Here is a 14,697-nt window from a genome sequence, read left to right as displayed (position 1 = left end):
ACAAGTGTGAAAAGAGTGTCAGTCTTCTTCTTCTTCATCACCATCACATTCTTCTCATCTTTCTTCTTCTCCTTTCTGACCTTCGTCTTCCCCATCACTTACACTCTTCCTATTATCTTCTTGTCTGCATTATCCTGTGATGATTATTTTATTAAAATAATTCATATAACACCGATGTCTTTTGTGATATACCGACCTGGCGGAGCACATATAGCCCCTGCATCATCCGAGTGTGTGCAGATCGAATGTTCATCATAAGAACAGCTAAGGAGCGCATCTTCTAGACCAGTACATCCTACATTGCTTGCAAACACATCACCTGTTCCTCCACCATAGGAACTCTGTATGGGAAACATCATGATGTATTTGTATTTGTATTTATTCAGACATTCAGTAAAAAAAAAAAAAAAACACTAAGATGTCTGGGGATGCAGCAAATGCATCCGGAAAAGATTCTGTGAGTGAGTTTGTTTGAAGTAAATTTTCGTTATATCTCTAAAAAAATAAGATGATTTCAAAGAACATAGCACATATGAATATACTTTAGACTCATCGAATGCATGTGGACTAAAAAGTGAAGAACTCCCATTTAAATTTTATTTATCTTAGCTTCTCAGAGGTATAAGCCTATATTTAGTATTCATTATTTGGGGAGGGGCTACTTGATAGACGCACTCAATCCAATGAGATGCAGAAGGAATACATGTACGACTAAGCTAAAGATAAAGATGAAAAGTTACAAATCGTTTTCTTTCTCAACAATCGAAACATTATGCAAATAATTACGGCCATTAATTGCGTTTGATTACTGAATAGCTATTTTAAATTGCACTACCACGACCACTTCATCAATTTGTGAGATGTCATCGTCAGGCACATAGCCAGAGTTTGATGTTTGGGGGGGGGGGGCACATACATGTAATCGATCGAGTAAAAAAAAGGGGTCTAAAAAAATTCAACCGATCTTGGAAATTTTTTAAATGGAACAGAAGAGAGACAAATAGATGTGAATTGAGAAAGACATAAACATACATTATGCGTAACTTGGACGAGTCCTTCATAACCCATCTGTCTGCACACCACTTCACCTTCGTTATCATCCCATCCCTGATCACAGAATGTCATCCAACCTCGACCATCATCTATCCAGATCTCTACACGGCCTTCTTGGGCATTGCCTCCATCTACCAATCGAATGTTACCAACTGTGAAAGAAAAGAGAATTATCTGCAACCAATTAATCGCGTTTCAAAGGGATTTGTTAATGCAATTAGAGTCAGATATGATCCAATACACTGCCGGAAAAAAATATATAATAATAACAATAACGAATGGTAACTGTGTACGACTCAAGTCATACGGGTATTCACTTAGCTCCATGTAATAACAATAATAATAATAATAGGCATTTCTATAGCGCCATCTATCTAGAAATTCTATTCCGAGGCTCATTTATTATTACAATTTACAATTTAAAGCGTATTACACTTTGCGTCATTATTATTATTTTTTTTTAAATACCTCAGTTTTCCACTGCCCAAAGTGAGTAAATTCGCTCGTCTCTTATAGTTTGGAACAATCATGAAATACCATGCAACATTTGAAATAACATGGCAGCACATCAGTTCAAAATGTCATGTCAGCAAGATATAAGATAATAAAAGATATGTTCCCCCCCCCCACCAAAAAAAAATATTAATAATGAGTAACTACCCGGGGTAACTACCAACGGAACTTTAAGGATTTTTGGCTGTGATAGGAGTCAACTTTTCATGAAATCTTATGTCTTGTCTTCAACATCCATAATTATGGCGAACGCATATTGATAATCTAATCACTCTATACAATATATTTTTATACAAGTATACTAAACGATGATTATTTTGTTTGAAACGGTTCTCTTTTTTCATCAATATAGAAAAGAATATATGCCCCATTTAACCATATGAGGGAATAAACAGAGTAAAATAGTATATCCTTCCTGTAATATGTATGCCATGAATGCAGGAAAGGTACCTGGGTGTTAAACTCAAGATTGTATGATAGGGATGGAAAGATTGAAACTTACCGTCATGATTTTGGCATATGACGCTAGCGTCTTGATAATGCGAGCAATAATTTCGAGTCCATGGTTGGTGTGGACAATCAGCTAAACGAGTCTCTGATCCACTACATTGTAACTCATTCAGATGAATACTGCCTCCTCCCTGGCCAAAGAAAGCCTGCTCAATGTAATCAAAATGAGATTGAGAGAGGAAACTATTTCATTTTTTGAAACTATAAACCAGATTTGAATTTTGGTATTATCTATCTGTGGAAAAGCAAGTAATCCCTACCTAGGGAAGAACATGTTACTTGCCAAATCTCAAATCTCATTCAACAAAGGCATTCTGATATGAGACAAAAACGATTATTCAAACTCCTTTCAACTACTCAGAGATTAAATTGTACTAGGCCCTCATACATTCCCTTTATCGGCCTCATTACGTCGTGAAAAATTAGTGCGATTAGAGAGAGAGTTCATAATTGTACTGTGCGATAAGTGTATGGGTTATAGGACGCCTACCCCCTGGTTAACCACCCTCTGGATAACCACCCCTAAGATAACCACCCTCTAGGACAACTACCCCATAGGACAACTACCCTTATCCTAGGGGTGGTTATCCGGGGATGGTTGTCCTGGGAGTAGGTGTCCGGATACGAAGTGTACGCGGTATACGAGAATAGGATATACATAGATATTCCTGTATCTCCCAACATTTGAGGTCGTATATGATCTGCAAACGATCTTCACTGATATACAAAAAAGCACCAATACTTGTAATTACCGCTTAATTCCTCATGATAGATGTTAAAGGCAGGGTATTTTAATACCGACTTTGCTTCCACTGCTGTTATGTATTTTCAATTGCGCCATCTTTTGATGAAGGCGTAAATAGAGCGATTCCCAGTTCCTGTACCAAAGCATCATCACGCGCGCGTTACCAGTAATTGAGGCAGTGTTGGACGTGGCTGTCGACACATCGGGACATTGTGAGGTGCAGATGGCAGTATACATGTATTTATCTGAAAAGGTGTCTGTAGAATACCCTTCATTTAAAAGCACTCACCATTCTCAAGGCTTGGACAGCTCCAGGGAATCCTAGTTGTGTGCAAGCTACAATGGCATCTTGTTGATCCCAACTATCATCACAAACTGTTCCCCACTGCCCCCGATAATAAACTTCAACTCGCCCTTCATTAAACACAGCACCACCTTGTAGTCTTATATCACCATCTTAAAATACAAAAGGAGAACAATCATTGTTCAACTAATCCCCAATAAGCAATTTCGTAAATACTATCTGCGCATAGGCAGATAAAAGTCATTTGTTCCAAAATTGTAAAACTCTTCGAGACGAATACTGGTATTGTGCTCATGAAAGTTATGTAGCCAGTATACATTTATCTGATATACAGGTGGAAGTATTCTTCTTAAGAAGCAAACAAAAGGTATTCATGAAGAACCTCCATCACTTCGGCGGTGATTATTCTAAAATGCACAAGAGGGACGTATCCATCGTATAAAAAATCTGTTGATTTGTTGGGGTCATGCGTACCGAAGCTATTTAAAAACTGGCTTATTGGCAAAAATGTAGATGGGTTTCCTAAATAAATTTCCTTTTGTATCATTATGTGTCTTTTTTTTTGTTTTTTTTTTGTTTGTTTTGTTTGTTTTTTTGTTTTGTTTGTTTTGTTTTGTTTTTTTTGTTTTTTTTGGGGGGGGGGTCTGTAACTCATATTTTATTCTTTGCTTGTCCCTAGAGTAATTTTGTTTAGGCATTTAGGAAGGACACCAGTTGGTCTCATCCAATGAGACTGGAAAGGAACTCACACAAGTTTGATTCCATATCTTCTGTACCATGCAATAGTATAATGATAAATATTTGGTGTTATATACCTAGGGTAGCCTCAACAGTATTAATACTGCTTTTCCTGCGGGTCCTGCAATCATCATTACCCAGTAATTGCCATTTTTTAGTAACCTTTTACAACGTGCTGGAAAGTGGAGAGTGGCAAATGTAAACTGATGTTTTAATTTATATAGTCCGGTCTGGGATTCGAACCTTCGGATTGTAAGTCAAGTGAATAAACCACTATACCAATACTTCCTGAAAAAAGTCGAAATGCCTGAAACTTAAGCCTGAACATACTGAAAGGCCTGAAAATTGGTATCCCTGCTCAAGATACAAAGATACATGTATTTCATCGATAATTCCTTCAACTTCTTACCATCCGGCGCATGGCAAGAAAGTGTAGCTTGTCCAGTATCACATACGCTGTGATCATGCACCACTTCACATTGAGTTAACGAAGTCTCGTCACCTTCACAGTCAAAGTAGGTACTGATCATTTGACCTCCACCACTTCCATGATTGCTCTGGTATCATATAAATATATAATAGAGCAAACATACATGTACTAAAGGGAAATGTAAATGCATGTTTATTATATTTAGGGAAGGTTTACTTTATTGAAATGGGGTCGATCTACAGCTTCCATGTCTAAGTAAATATTATTCCTCCTTTCGTTCTATAAATGTTCACTACATGTTAATCATTGTCATAATTTGTCATCCTTGCTTTTGTAAGATCCTTCATTACAAATAAACGTACATGTAGCTGTACAAAAAGGAGCTTTACTGATACACAATGCTATTGTTTATAAAATAATTTCCTTGCTCTTCGTTAAATTGTCCCGTTTGTACAATGCAATATGTGCTCTCTTCAAGCAAAACGAGGCACACTGAGCATCAAGTACAAGGTAATTCATGACTACCGCCAACAAATCCAACTCCTAAAAAAAAAAAGGAGTAGAAGGAGGCGAAGCAAAAAGAAGAAGAACGAGAAGAAGACATTTATTTTTTTCTCCAAATTAACTTTGTGTGAAATCCTGTTTTGATATAACTCACTGCACCATGCCATTGAAAATGGGAGAAGCCTAGTTGTCTGCAAGCAACGGTAGCATCCTCAGAATCCCAATCAGAAGCACATAGGGACCACCATACTCCGTCATTGTAGATCTCTACGTCACCTTCACGCAATGTCCCATTTACAAGTCGTACATCACCGTCTAGATCGGGCAATAGGATTATGATTGGATGTTTAAATTACAAAAAATTTACAAGTCATAGACCACAGTCTATTTGAAAATAATGTATATGGGTCGTTTGGTTGCAACTCTTCACAATATGATATACTAGTAATCGACAATATATTCATTCCGAATTTATCGTTTCTAATTATTTGGTGTCAACATAATACATTCTTACTCATAACTACTTATCACCGTGTTTTAAAACATTGCCATACTCTCGCAGCTTTCAAGAAGTGTCTAAAGAAACATCTTTTTAAATTTCTCTTGCTACTTATCTTTGATTCTAATTAATGTAAACTTCGTACGATAATGTTCTACTTTTGTTTGGAAGTATTTATGTTGTATTCGCATTGTATTTAATGCAAAGGCACTTTATAAATGAAATGTTGTTATTGTTTTATTATTACTACATAAATGTGTCTAAAGAACTGCATCAAATTCAGGTCAGGTGGGTAGATTTTTATAAAATACCAGTTCAATACGTTTCAAATGGTGTAACATAAATATATCAAGGCGTTATTGGTCTTGGTGTAAGTGAACAGTGCGGCCTTTAAAAATCAAAATGGAATTCATCGAGACGCGTCATTTGAGTGTGACATCATAAAAAAGTGAATGCAAATGAAAAGTGCTAATAATGCTTTTAACAACCTTCATAGGCTTGATTATCGCAGGTAATTACATAATTGAAATAACATCTTGTGTGTAACCTGCATTTGAAATCTGCCCAACGTTTCCTTTTCCCACCTCCTCTCCCGATCTTTACCCCGTCTCCGTGATGCCGTCTATGCTTTTATCACTGGAAGCCTTCTTTTACCTTAGGCTCCTTTGTATTCTCTATAATTCCAATTACAAGTAACTTCAAGCAAACCAAAATGATTTGATATATTATATGTATTTATGTTTACCAATACGTCTATGCAATATTGTTATTATTTTGAAAATTGGAAAATGACGTTTGAAATTTGAAAATGAACTAAACTGAACTGAAACTACCACTCATAAACGTTAATATTTCATTGAAATCAAAGTTATGGAGTTTTTGATCAAGTAGGACACTTTGAAATGAGTGATTCCATGTGAATTTATTATAGATGTTAGGTTGCCATGTTCAAGCTATTAACGTACCCATCGGCGGAATACAAATGACACTAGCGTCCTCATAATGAACGCAGTTATGTTGATAAAAATGAGCTCCATGACAGTCGATCAGCCTCGACTCATCGCCTCTACAATACAGGTCGTCTAGAAAGATAGCACCAGTTCCTGCACCGAAATAGGCCTGGTTAGGAGAAAAGCGGTAAAGAAATTAAAAGGGAAACATGCAGTTACCAACAATAAACACTGTCATATATTAAACTTACCCTTTTTAAAAATACTTTATCGCAATAACATGTAAATTGACAAAGGAGATCTTAGTTTAAAATGTATTAATAAACAAAAACGAAATAAAAGTATTCATAATTCGACCTCGGTTTGAGTACTTAACACTTGCCATTTTTTTTACATATTAATAGAGCATAAATATTTACTTGTTAATCCGCACAGGTAATATCAGACGGGAAAACCCCGGTCATACAAGGATGATCAATCTGGATTTCACATAGATTTTCTAAATTTAAAACAATGAATCGCCCTTGGACTGATCAACATTTATATCACAATCCATATATACCCACATGACCGTCCAAAAGGCTTGGACAATTTACTACTCGCAATATATTATTATGAAGATAAAGGTGTCGTAGTCGAGTAGTTTAAATACTTGACTGGATATTTGAAGGTTGTGGGTTCGAGCCCCGGCGCGTCAATAGCGTCCGTTGGCAAAACATTAATCTAAATTTGCCATTTTACATTTGTCTCCAACTAGGGGTTAACCGGCCGCGGTAAGGAGAAATTCTTACAATGCTGTGAGTACCAAAAACGGTAGCCTCACTAGAGACGGGTTAATATAAGAGTGCCTTGCGCCTTGAGTACCTTGCGTGGTGGATAAGTGCGCCATGAAATATCCATCATGATTATCACTAATTCAATTCAATTCAAATGAACATTTATTTTCTTCCATTCAATTTGACAACATACTATATTTTACATCTGTTCAAACAATACAATTTATACGTAGGAACATAAATATATTTAACGAACTTGTATTACAAGGAAGAAGGCGCGAAACCCGATAAGCAGAGCTTGTAATGGGTATGACCGAATACACACAAATACATATGCATCATAAATAGAAGAAAGGAAGAAAGGGATAGGCAAAGAGGAGAGAAGGATAGAGAGCTTGGAGACAGAGAAAAGAAGAGAGGAAAAGAAGAGGACTGCGACATACTTAGCACTGGAGTGAACATTCCAGGCAGCGCCGCCTTGGTGACAATCCCATCAACTGCTCAACCCTTTAAACACTTACCCTATGCGGTGCATCTCTAGCTCCTGTATACCCGAGCTGTCGGCATACCACGGTGGCATCGTTTAGATCCCAGGAATCATCGCAAACCGTTCCCCATTGTCTGTCATGGAAGATTTCAACCCGTCCCATGTACGACATTCCTCCACCACCTACCAGCCGTAGAGCTCCATCTACATGTACATAATGGTTTGTACAGAACGACTGTCATTAATTTAAAAACTTAATAACTGCCATGGATGATCTGAGCAGATCAAATTTGTGGGAAAAAAGTCCGATTAGGACAAAAGCTTAAAACAGACATAGCCTGCGTCATAATTTGTTTCACACTATGGTTGATAATAATAATAATAATGATGACTATAATAATTATAACACGCATCTACCTCTCACAAAACAAGTCATACCAGAAAATGTGTATAACTTTTGTATGACTTCTTTTCATTTAACTTTTTTCTCTGTGGAAACCTATTAGCCTCAGTATTTACTCTATGCTGATTGAGAAATCTATTTTCAATTTACGGGTTTATATCCTTTGAACTAAAATCACACTCAAGTTTGTATAGGTTTGGATAATGGAACATTTGCATTCGAGTTGGGTATTTAAAACATTTCACTTGTAAAGGAAAGATTCGCTGTAAATTGCTGAACAACAAAATGTACTCTCAATTTCATCGTCTTTTCTATGAGAAAGAAAGAAGAAAATTGGGTGGTTGTGTAGGAGATTTCAATGGCATAATACCTCACAGAACATACAATTTTTTTTCTCTCTTTTGTTTATCATTGTTTAAAATATATTTTATTATAGAACAGCTAAGTAGATCCTTGTCATTTGATTGGAGTTTTGGGGGGCACATGATATTCAATAAATAATCGATTAAACGACTACGTTATTGAGCGTGCACTTTCGGTTATACTCGCCGTCGGTGCATTTTTTGTAAAGCTTAGTATTGTTTAGATATACTTGTTTTTTGTTGGTTTTGTTACACGGCCTCTTGGTAAACTAGTCTAAAAGTAGAAGTTAGATGGGGATTTTACAATGCTTTAAATAAATAAATGAATGAATCTATATATGTATGTATTCTCCTCACCACTTGATGGTGGATAACATCTCACGCCAGCGTCTTCCATGTGTATGCAATTATGACTGTACATCCCGACATGAGAGCAGTTTAGTAAGCTTGACTCTGTTCCTAAACATCGTACGTCGTCGAGAAGGATGTCGATATTAAGTCCCTCACCAAAGTAAGCCTAATAAATTGAAAGTAACACCCAGTTCATTGAAGTCGTTGTAGTACTACTAACACTTCGTATTTTGATCATTATTGAACAAGAATGCAATATACTTCACACAGACATCGGTAAGAAATCCATACAAATATATACAGATACAAAAATAGCAATCATATAACATAATAGCAAGACAAATTAGATATACTCAAATTAATGGTGTTATTCTACGAGACATTATTACATTAATTTACAGAGTCGAATATCTCAACCATTCTAGTATTAGAAATGCATTCTTTTCAGCACCGTTTCTTTTAGTCGGTCATTGTAATGGCGAAATTCATCTCCAACTTTTCCCGTATCAAAATCATGACAAAAAATTCGAGGATGAGAGATCTATGTTTTCCGGTTTCTATTTGTAAGTTTATTAAATGATTATCAATTTTGGCATTGGTATGTTTGTGTTTGTATTTGTAAGCCATCAAATCGAACTTCTACCTATACAAAACAACATAATGGTCTGGAAATTCGTTCTCGACATACATCCTTTGGGTAATACAAATGTGAAATGATTATTCGAGCATAAACCTTCATCAAATACATGATGAATAAAGTCAGTCCAAAATAATGAAGTCAACTCACCCTCCCAAAATGGACTCCGTGATAACCTGGCATCACTTGATTACAGACAACCATTGCATTTTGATCGTCCCAGTAATCATCACAAACTGTTCCCCATGATCCTTGATAGTAGACCTCTACCCGGCCTTCCAAAGAGGTTGTCCCGCCTTCAAGTCGAACATCACCATCGTTATCTAGCATTAAATGGATAAAGTGGTTGTGTTAAAGGACTTTGAATTATGATATGATAGTCTACACAAATAATTATAAAAAAAACACTTTACAAAACATTTTGTAAATTTCTTGACGTTAGATCTTGATATATATTTTAATGATAGTGTAGACAAAAAGTCTACATCTAGATCAAGGTTAGATAGGTTTAGGTGTAACTTTTAGTTAGAGTAAAAGTACATGTACATGCAGTTATAAGCTAATTTCTGATAAGACCTAAAAAGGTTAAAACCGAAAAAATCAGACTATTTCGAACGGGGATATGTTCCGTTGAGACTACGTCTGGCTTCACAGAATTCCCCTCTTTGGAGTATAGAGCGTCAACATACTAAATATATTTAGAAATTAGAATAGTCTAGATCAGGGGTCTACGTCCCGGTCGAAGTTTTTCTTAAACTCCTCCAAGCAGAAAGACTAGTAGTAGTAGTACAAGCCTGTAGCAGAATATAAAGACTAGATCATAGATTAAACCCTACCCTAGACCTAGCACGAACATTAAAAGTAACAGTTAGACAAGTGAGAGTATCCTCAGTAGGCCTTCAGTTAGACATCATTCATACTTTAATATTAATTGTAAGACACTCCCCAGGTTTTATCCTAAACCTTGATCTAATCTTTGACTTTGACTTTGCATTATTTTACATCCATTTTTTATAAATGGCACTTAAATGGTGGATGAGGAAGGATTATAATCTAGATGTATCAGTTAGCTTAGATCTATACAAATATAGGCCTAGAGGCTAGATATAGACGATAGATCTAGCCTATCTACTATAGTACTATAGTACTACTAGAATCAACTACTTTACTAGGACTCGGAGTCGGACTAGGCAGTACCATGTACTAGATCCTAGGCCTACTACTACAAATAAACAATGGTAGTGTGACAATAACTCCTATTAAAGTTCGTTATCTCAAAAAAATGGTGAGATTTCGGAAATCTGACATCTCCAATCGAAAGAGGAACATAAATCAACACAAAAACGAGATTTTCTCTGGAATTGGGTGTGAAATTATGAAAATATTAACAAAAGATCGCCACATTTTTTCAGTCATTTGCGTCCGTTCCGAAATATTTTTAATTTACCATCATCATCATCATCATCTTACTCTCCCTCCATTGTTTCGGAAATCAGCGATCCTAAGGGCGACTCTATTATACAGTGCGTCCCAGAAAAAACGAAACCGAGAATTCTCGATGTTTTATCCCCGGGTTTTATCATAACTTAGACCTAGTCATAATATTGATAAATTACACATATTTTGAAAGCTTAAATCCTCTTCTTTCATTTGATGCAACTCACATGATGCCCTTTCATATGACACCTCAACCAGCCGTGCATGAATTCTTTGACTATGGCTGATCTTCAACGAAAAGGAGTTAGGTCTTTTGTCGATTCCGTTTATTGCTACGGCAGGCAGCCAGTGAAAACGAATTCGGTTAGGCCTAGTCCAATTATGGAAATGCAAGCACTACTTTAAATAAACAGAACTTTGTTATTCCTTGCTCATTTTTCCTGGTTGAGGTGTCATATGAAAGGGCAGAAACTGAAGTTTCTAGAAATGTGATTTTCCCTTTGAAATTCAGATACCGTCCGCCAAATGACTTTATGGTTTCCTCTCTTCAAATGAATTTTAATCACTCATGCGTAAAATATGCATCATATTCATATTCATATTCATATAAATGAACGAGGGGAATCTAAGCTTTACAAACATGTGTCATTTATCAATTATCATTGTGATGTTATGATAAAACATCGATAGAAAGTTCCCGGTTTCGTTTTTTCTGGGACGCACTGTAGAGTCTAACTAAACTGGACACAGTAGCACAAGACTCTTGTTCAAGAGTAGGTCTAAAGGTAGGGTGTCTGAACGATTTTTCAATTTTCAATTTGGGATCGTTTTTCACCATTTTTGTTTGATATTTGAATAAAAAATGTTATCAGAATAATACATTTCAAATTTCAAGTCTCACCGATGTTTCTATCAAAAGTTACAGCCCCTCCAACACGCTGGTATATTCATATCATTTTGGTCAAAATCGACGAAAAAGACGTCCACGCAGAGTGATGCTGTTTTGCTAAATTTAGCCAAACAGCTGTATCGCGCGATATGCAAGCGTATGCATATCGTACGCATGCTGCTAAGCCAATCCGCGACTTGCAGCTTGAGCTACGCTGTCTCCGCGACATGTGCGATTGACTAGTATGGTTGGCGTTCGTCGCACAATAAACCCGGAAGTGAATGCACGTTATAGTCAATGGCAATATCGCGGAGACAACGCACGTTGTCTCCGCGATATTGCCATTGACTATAACGTGTATTCACTTCCGGGTTTATCGAGGGAATTGCCAACCATAATTTCAGTCACTATAATGTGTAATTGAATTTGGGGTTTCGTTCGTGCGCGGAGATGTTACGCGATGTAACCATGGTTTGGACTGAGCGGAGCGCACGCCTCCTAATTAGCTGATCCACCAAATAGCGAGAAGGGTATTTTTAAACTGTTATCAGTTGTGATCCCTGGGGGCTAGCGAAAATATAATCACATAGAATTGTTCCTTAGGACTGGGACTTCTTATCGATCGGGGCGTCATATCTCAAAAGTGACAAACCTCAGAGTTAGCCAGGACACAATGTTTAAATTGCTGTTTTGACCAAGATATTTTTAGAATTTCGGGGGCTACGCCCCTTTGGAAATATTGGAATTCACCTGCTCTTTCATATGACACCTCATTCATTGATTATCACCTTCAGGATCACAACTGATAAAGGTTTGAATCTCGATTTGAAAAAAAAAAATTGACTTTTTTTGCATGGTCGCGCAATGCACGTAGGCTGCATAGGGATGCGTGTAATCTCTATGGGAAGAATTTTAGCACACAACATCGGGTGCGCGATCAGACACCCTACTAAAGGCGTAAAGCTAACATCAAGGCAATGGACTGATACTGATGATAGCCGTCAATCGCGATAAGTGCATTTTATAAACATAGAGTAAAGTACTAGATCTAGTAATAGACAGTAGTTCTAGAATAGGCCTAGGGCAGAACAGGATCAAGTGGGAGTAGCGTAGCTGCCACTATACATGGATCACAGTCGTCATCAGGCCTAACTTGTTAGGCCTAGACGGAAGTGTGAGGTGATCCTGTTGAAACTTCCGGTCATATAAATCATGGTCACAACACAAGGGTCTTATTCATGTAAACTTCTTTAAATTACTAGTACTATTCGAAACCAAGTTTCCTGTTACGCACTAACTGTTAGGCCTATATCTAAACCTATAATAATAAATTACCAATTGAATTATCATTGACTGTCATTGTTGATTGGTTGTTGATTGCCTACTGACTGTCTTACTGTCAACTTGTCTTTAGTTCACTCACACAGTGGAACTGCTCCGACCCCACCGGTGTTGATAATGATAGCAAAGTAAACAAGCCAGAAGAGGACCATCAAGACGACCTTAAACAAAACTGGATACACGAAATGAAGCCTCTCCCATACCCTTGCACCACTAAAATTGATTCCAGCTGTGCATTTGGTCATTTTCGCTTTCAATTTTAGATCTCTGCGCTGCGTCGTCGGCCATGCATAAAGACCGAAATCAGTGATCGATATCTAAATAGTTGATCAATATATCGCGGATCGATCTATCGATCATAGAGATAGATCCATAAGGCGTTATGAGCCAGCTGGGCCTTGAGGCTATGCCAGAATTAGTTACAGAGGCAAATTCTCCAGGTGCGGAGGTAGTGGAGAGGCGGCCGAGAGGGGGGGGGGGGGGGGGGGGGGGGGGGCACAAGGCATAACATTTCTGACAAGCAAGAACAAAAAGTCTCGAGGCGGTTTCGCCTGCATTGTGCAATAATCGGGTCAGGATTCTGGTTAGGTGAAGAAAAAAATGAGAGCGGGAACCGTGAAGCGTGCTGCCCGCTTTTCTAGGCTTTATAATCCGCTTTGCCTGAGAATGGTTGGAATAATTAATTTCAGTTCAAATCAAGCAAACTGTGTGCTTTAAAAGAGTAAAACATTATGTAGGTCTACATGAAATATAATTGGCTTTGGAAAGCTTTAGCGGTGTCAAAACTAGACACTGTCCCCTCGCATTTAACCGTCGGTGTCGGATCCAAATGCTTAGTCTATTAAACAACCCTACCTGTATAGTGTACACCTCACACAGATAGCTGTTAAACTTTTTTTTATTAATCTTTATGAACAACAAGATACTAGAAAGACGCTTGGAAGTAGGGCTAAGTCAGAGAGTCAATGCATTGCATAGATGAATAATATTGAGAGCACTAAATGATTATAGAAAATGTTGAACAGTCCGCCGTAAATATTGATTATCATAAAGAGCTTCTGACTGCATTGAGTATCATCTACCAACAAAATGACACATTTACTTCATACAAGAAGAATCTGTAAGTTTGGTTTTATCATGTTTGTTGAAGGATTATTTCATAGACTTTGTATTCCTATAATTTCTGTTTTTCCCCTCTTTTTTTTAGATCAGTATTAATATAAAAGCATTTTATCATTGTATTCGACCAACTATGTCTGAATAGACTTGTACTCCGCTGAAAATGTGCCAAAACCAGTCATGTCCATATCAGAATGTTCGTTGTGTTATAGCTATAAATTGCATTAGACAGTGCCATATGTCATCTAATTTGCATTATATTAGAAATTCCTCCAAAGTGGACAAATTTGGCATCTATAGCAAATCTAATACGTCCATTTTCACTAGAAACAGATAGGCCTATTTTGCTACGGAAAGAGACATTTGGCGAGATATGGTTTCGGAAAATGGAGAGTATAATGTTAAAAGCCCGTAAAAATTTGAGCCCTGTGCGATGCCTGTTTGAAAACGCTCGGTGTGTTTGGGGGATGTCACTCAAATGGTGCTTTTGTGTATATTTTTAACATCTTTTGCACTTGCGCACATTGAGCATAAAATTTCAAATGAGTTTGGCGGCTTCTATAATATTATTGACTGTTATGAGAGGCCTGGCTGTTTCATAAGCTCGAAGGGACGTTGCATATCCTCCCATGACCCCAATGTGCGCCTG

At 37.2% G+C, this 14,697-nt stretch overlaps 2 protein-coding genes across 2 annotated transcripts in view; both read right to left on the bottom strand.

Moving 5' to 3' along the window:
• The window catches only part of LOC115920417 (deleted in malignant brain tumors 1 protein-like), a 35,480-nt gene extending 35,385 nt beyond the window's left edge, over positions 1-95 (bottom strand). Inside the window, exon 1 of the mRNA XM_030976181.1 lies at positions 81-95. Coding sequence (XP_030832041.1) covers positions 81-95 — 15 coding nt within the window. The remainder of the gene's footprint in view (positions 1-80) is intronic.
• Positions 96-2,372: 2,277 nt separating this feature from the next.
• LOC115920416 (scavenger receptor cysteine-rich domain superfamily protein-like) lies at positions 2,373-13,174 on the bottom strand. The gene is made up of 9 exons (XM_030976180.1): positions 13,012-13,174; positions 9,413-9,585; positions 8,632-8,791; positions 7,544-7,713; positions 6,262-6,415; positions 4,952-5,112; positions 4,273-4,420; positions 3,111-3,277; positions 2,373-2,390 (listed from the first exon to the last, which is right to left on the bottom strand). The coding sequence occupies exons 1-9, from the start codon at positions 13,172-13,174 to the stop codon at positions 2,373-2,375; spliced, it is 1,314 nt and encodes a 437-aa protein (XP_030832040.1).
• Between the last annotated feature and the right edge of the window lie 1,523 nt (positions 13,175-14,697).

Source organism: Strongylocentrotus purpuratus, unplaced genomic scaffold (assembly GCF_000002235.5).
Source record: "Strongylocentrotus purpuratus isolate Spur 01 unplaced genomic scaffold, Spur_5.0 spur5_scaffold_8, whole genome shotgun sequence".
In the NCBI taxonomy this organism is placed as follows: Eukaryota; Metazoa; Echinodermata; class Echinoidea; order Camarodonta; family Strongylocentrotidae; genus Strongylocentrotus; species Strongylocentrotus purpuratus.
Note: the sequence above shows the minus strand (reverse complement) of the source record. Positions and strands in the feature narration are given on the sequence as shown.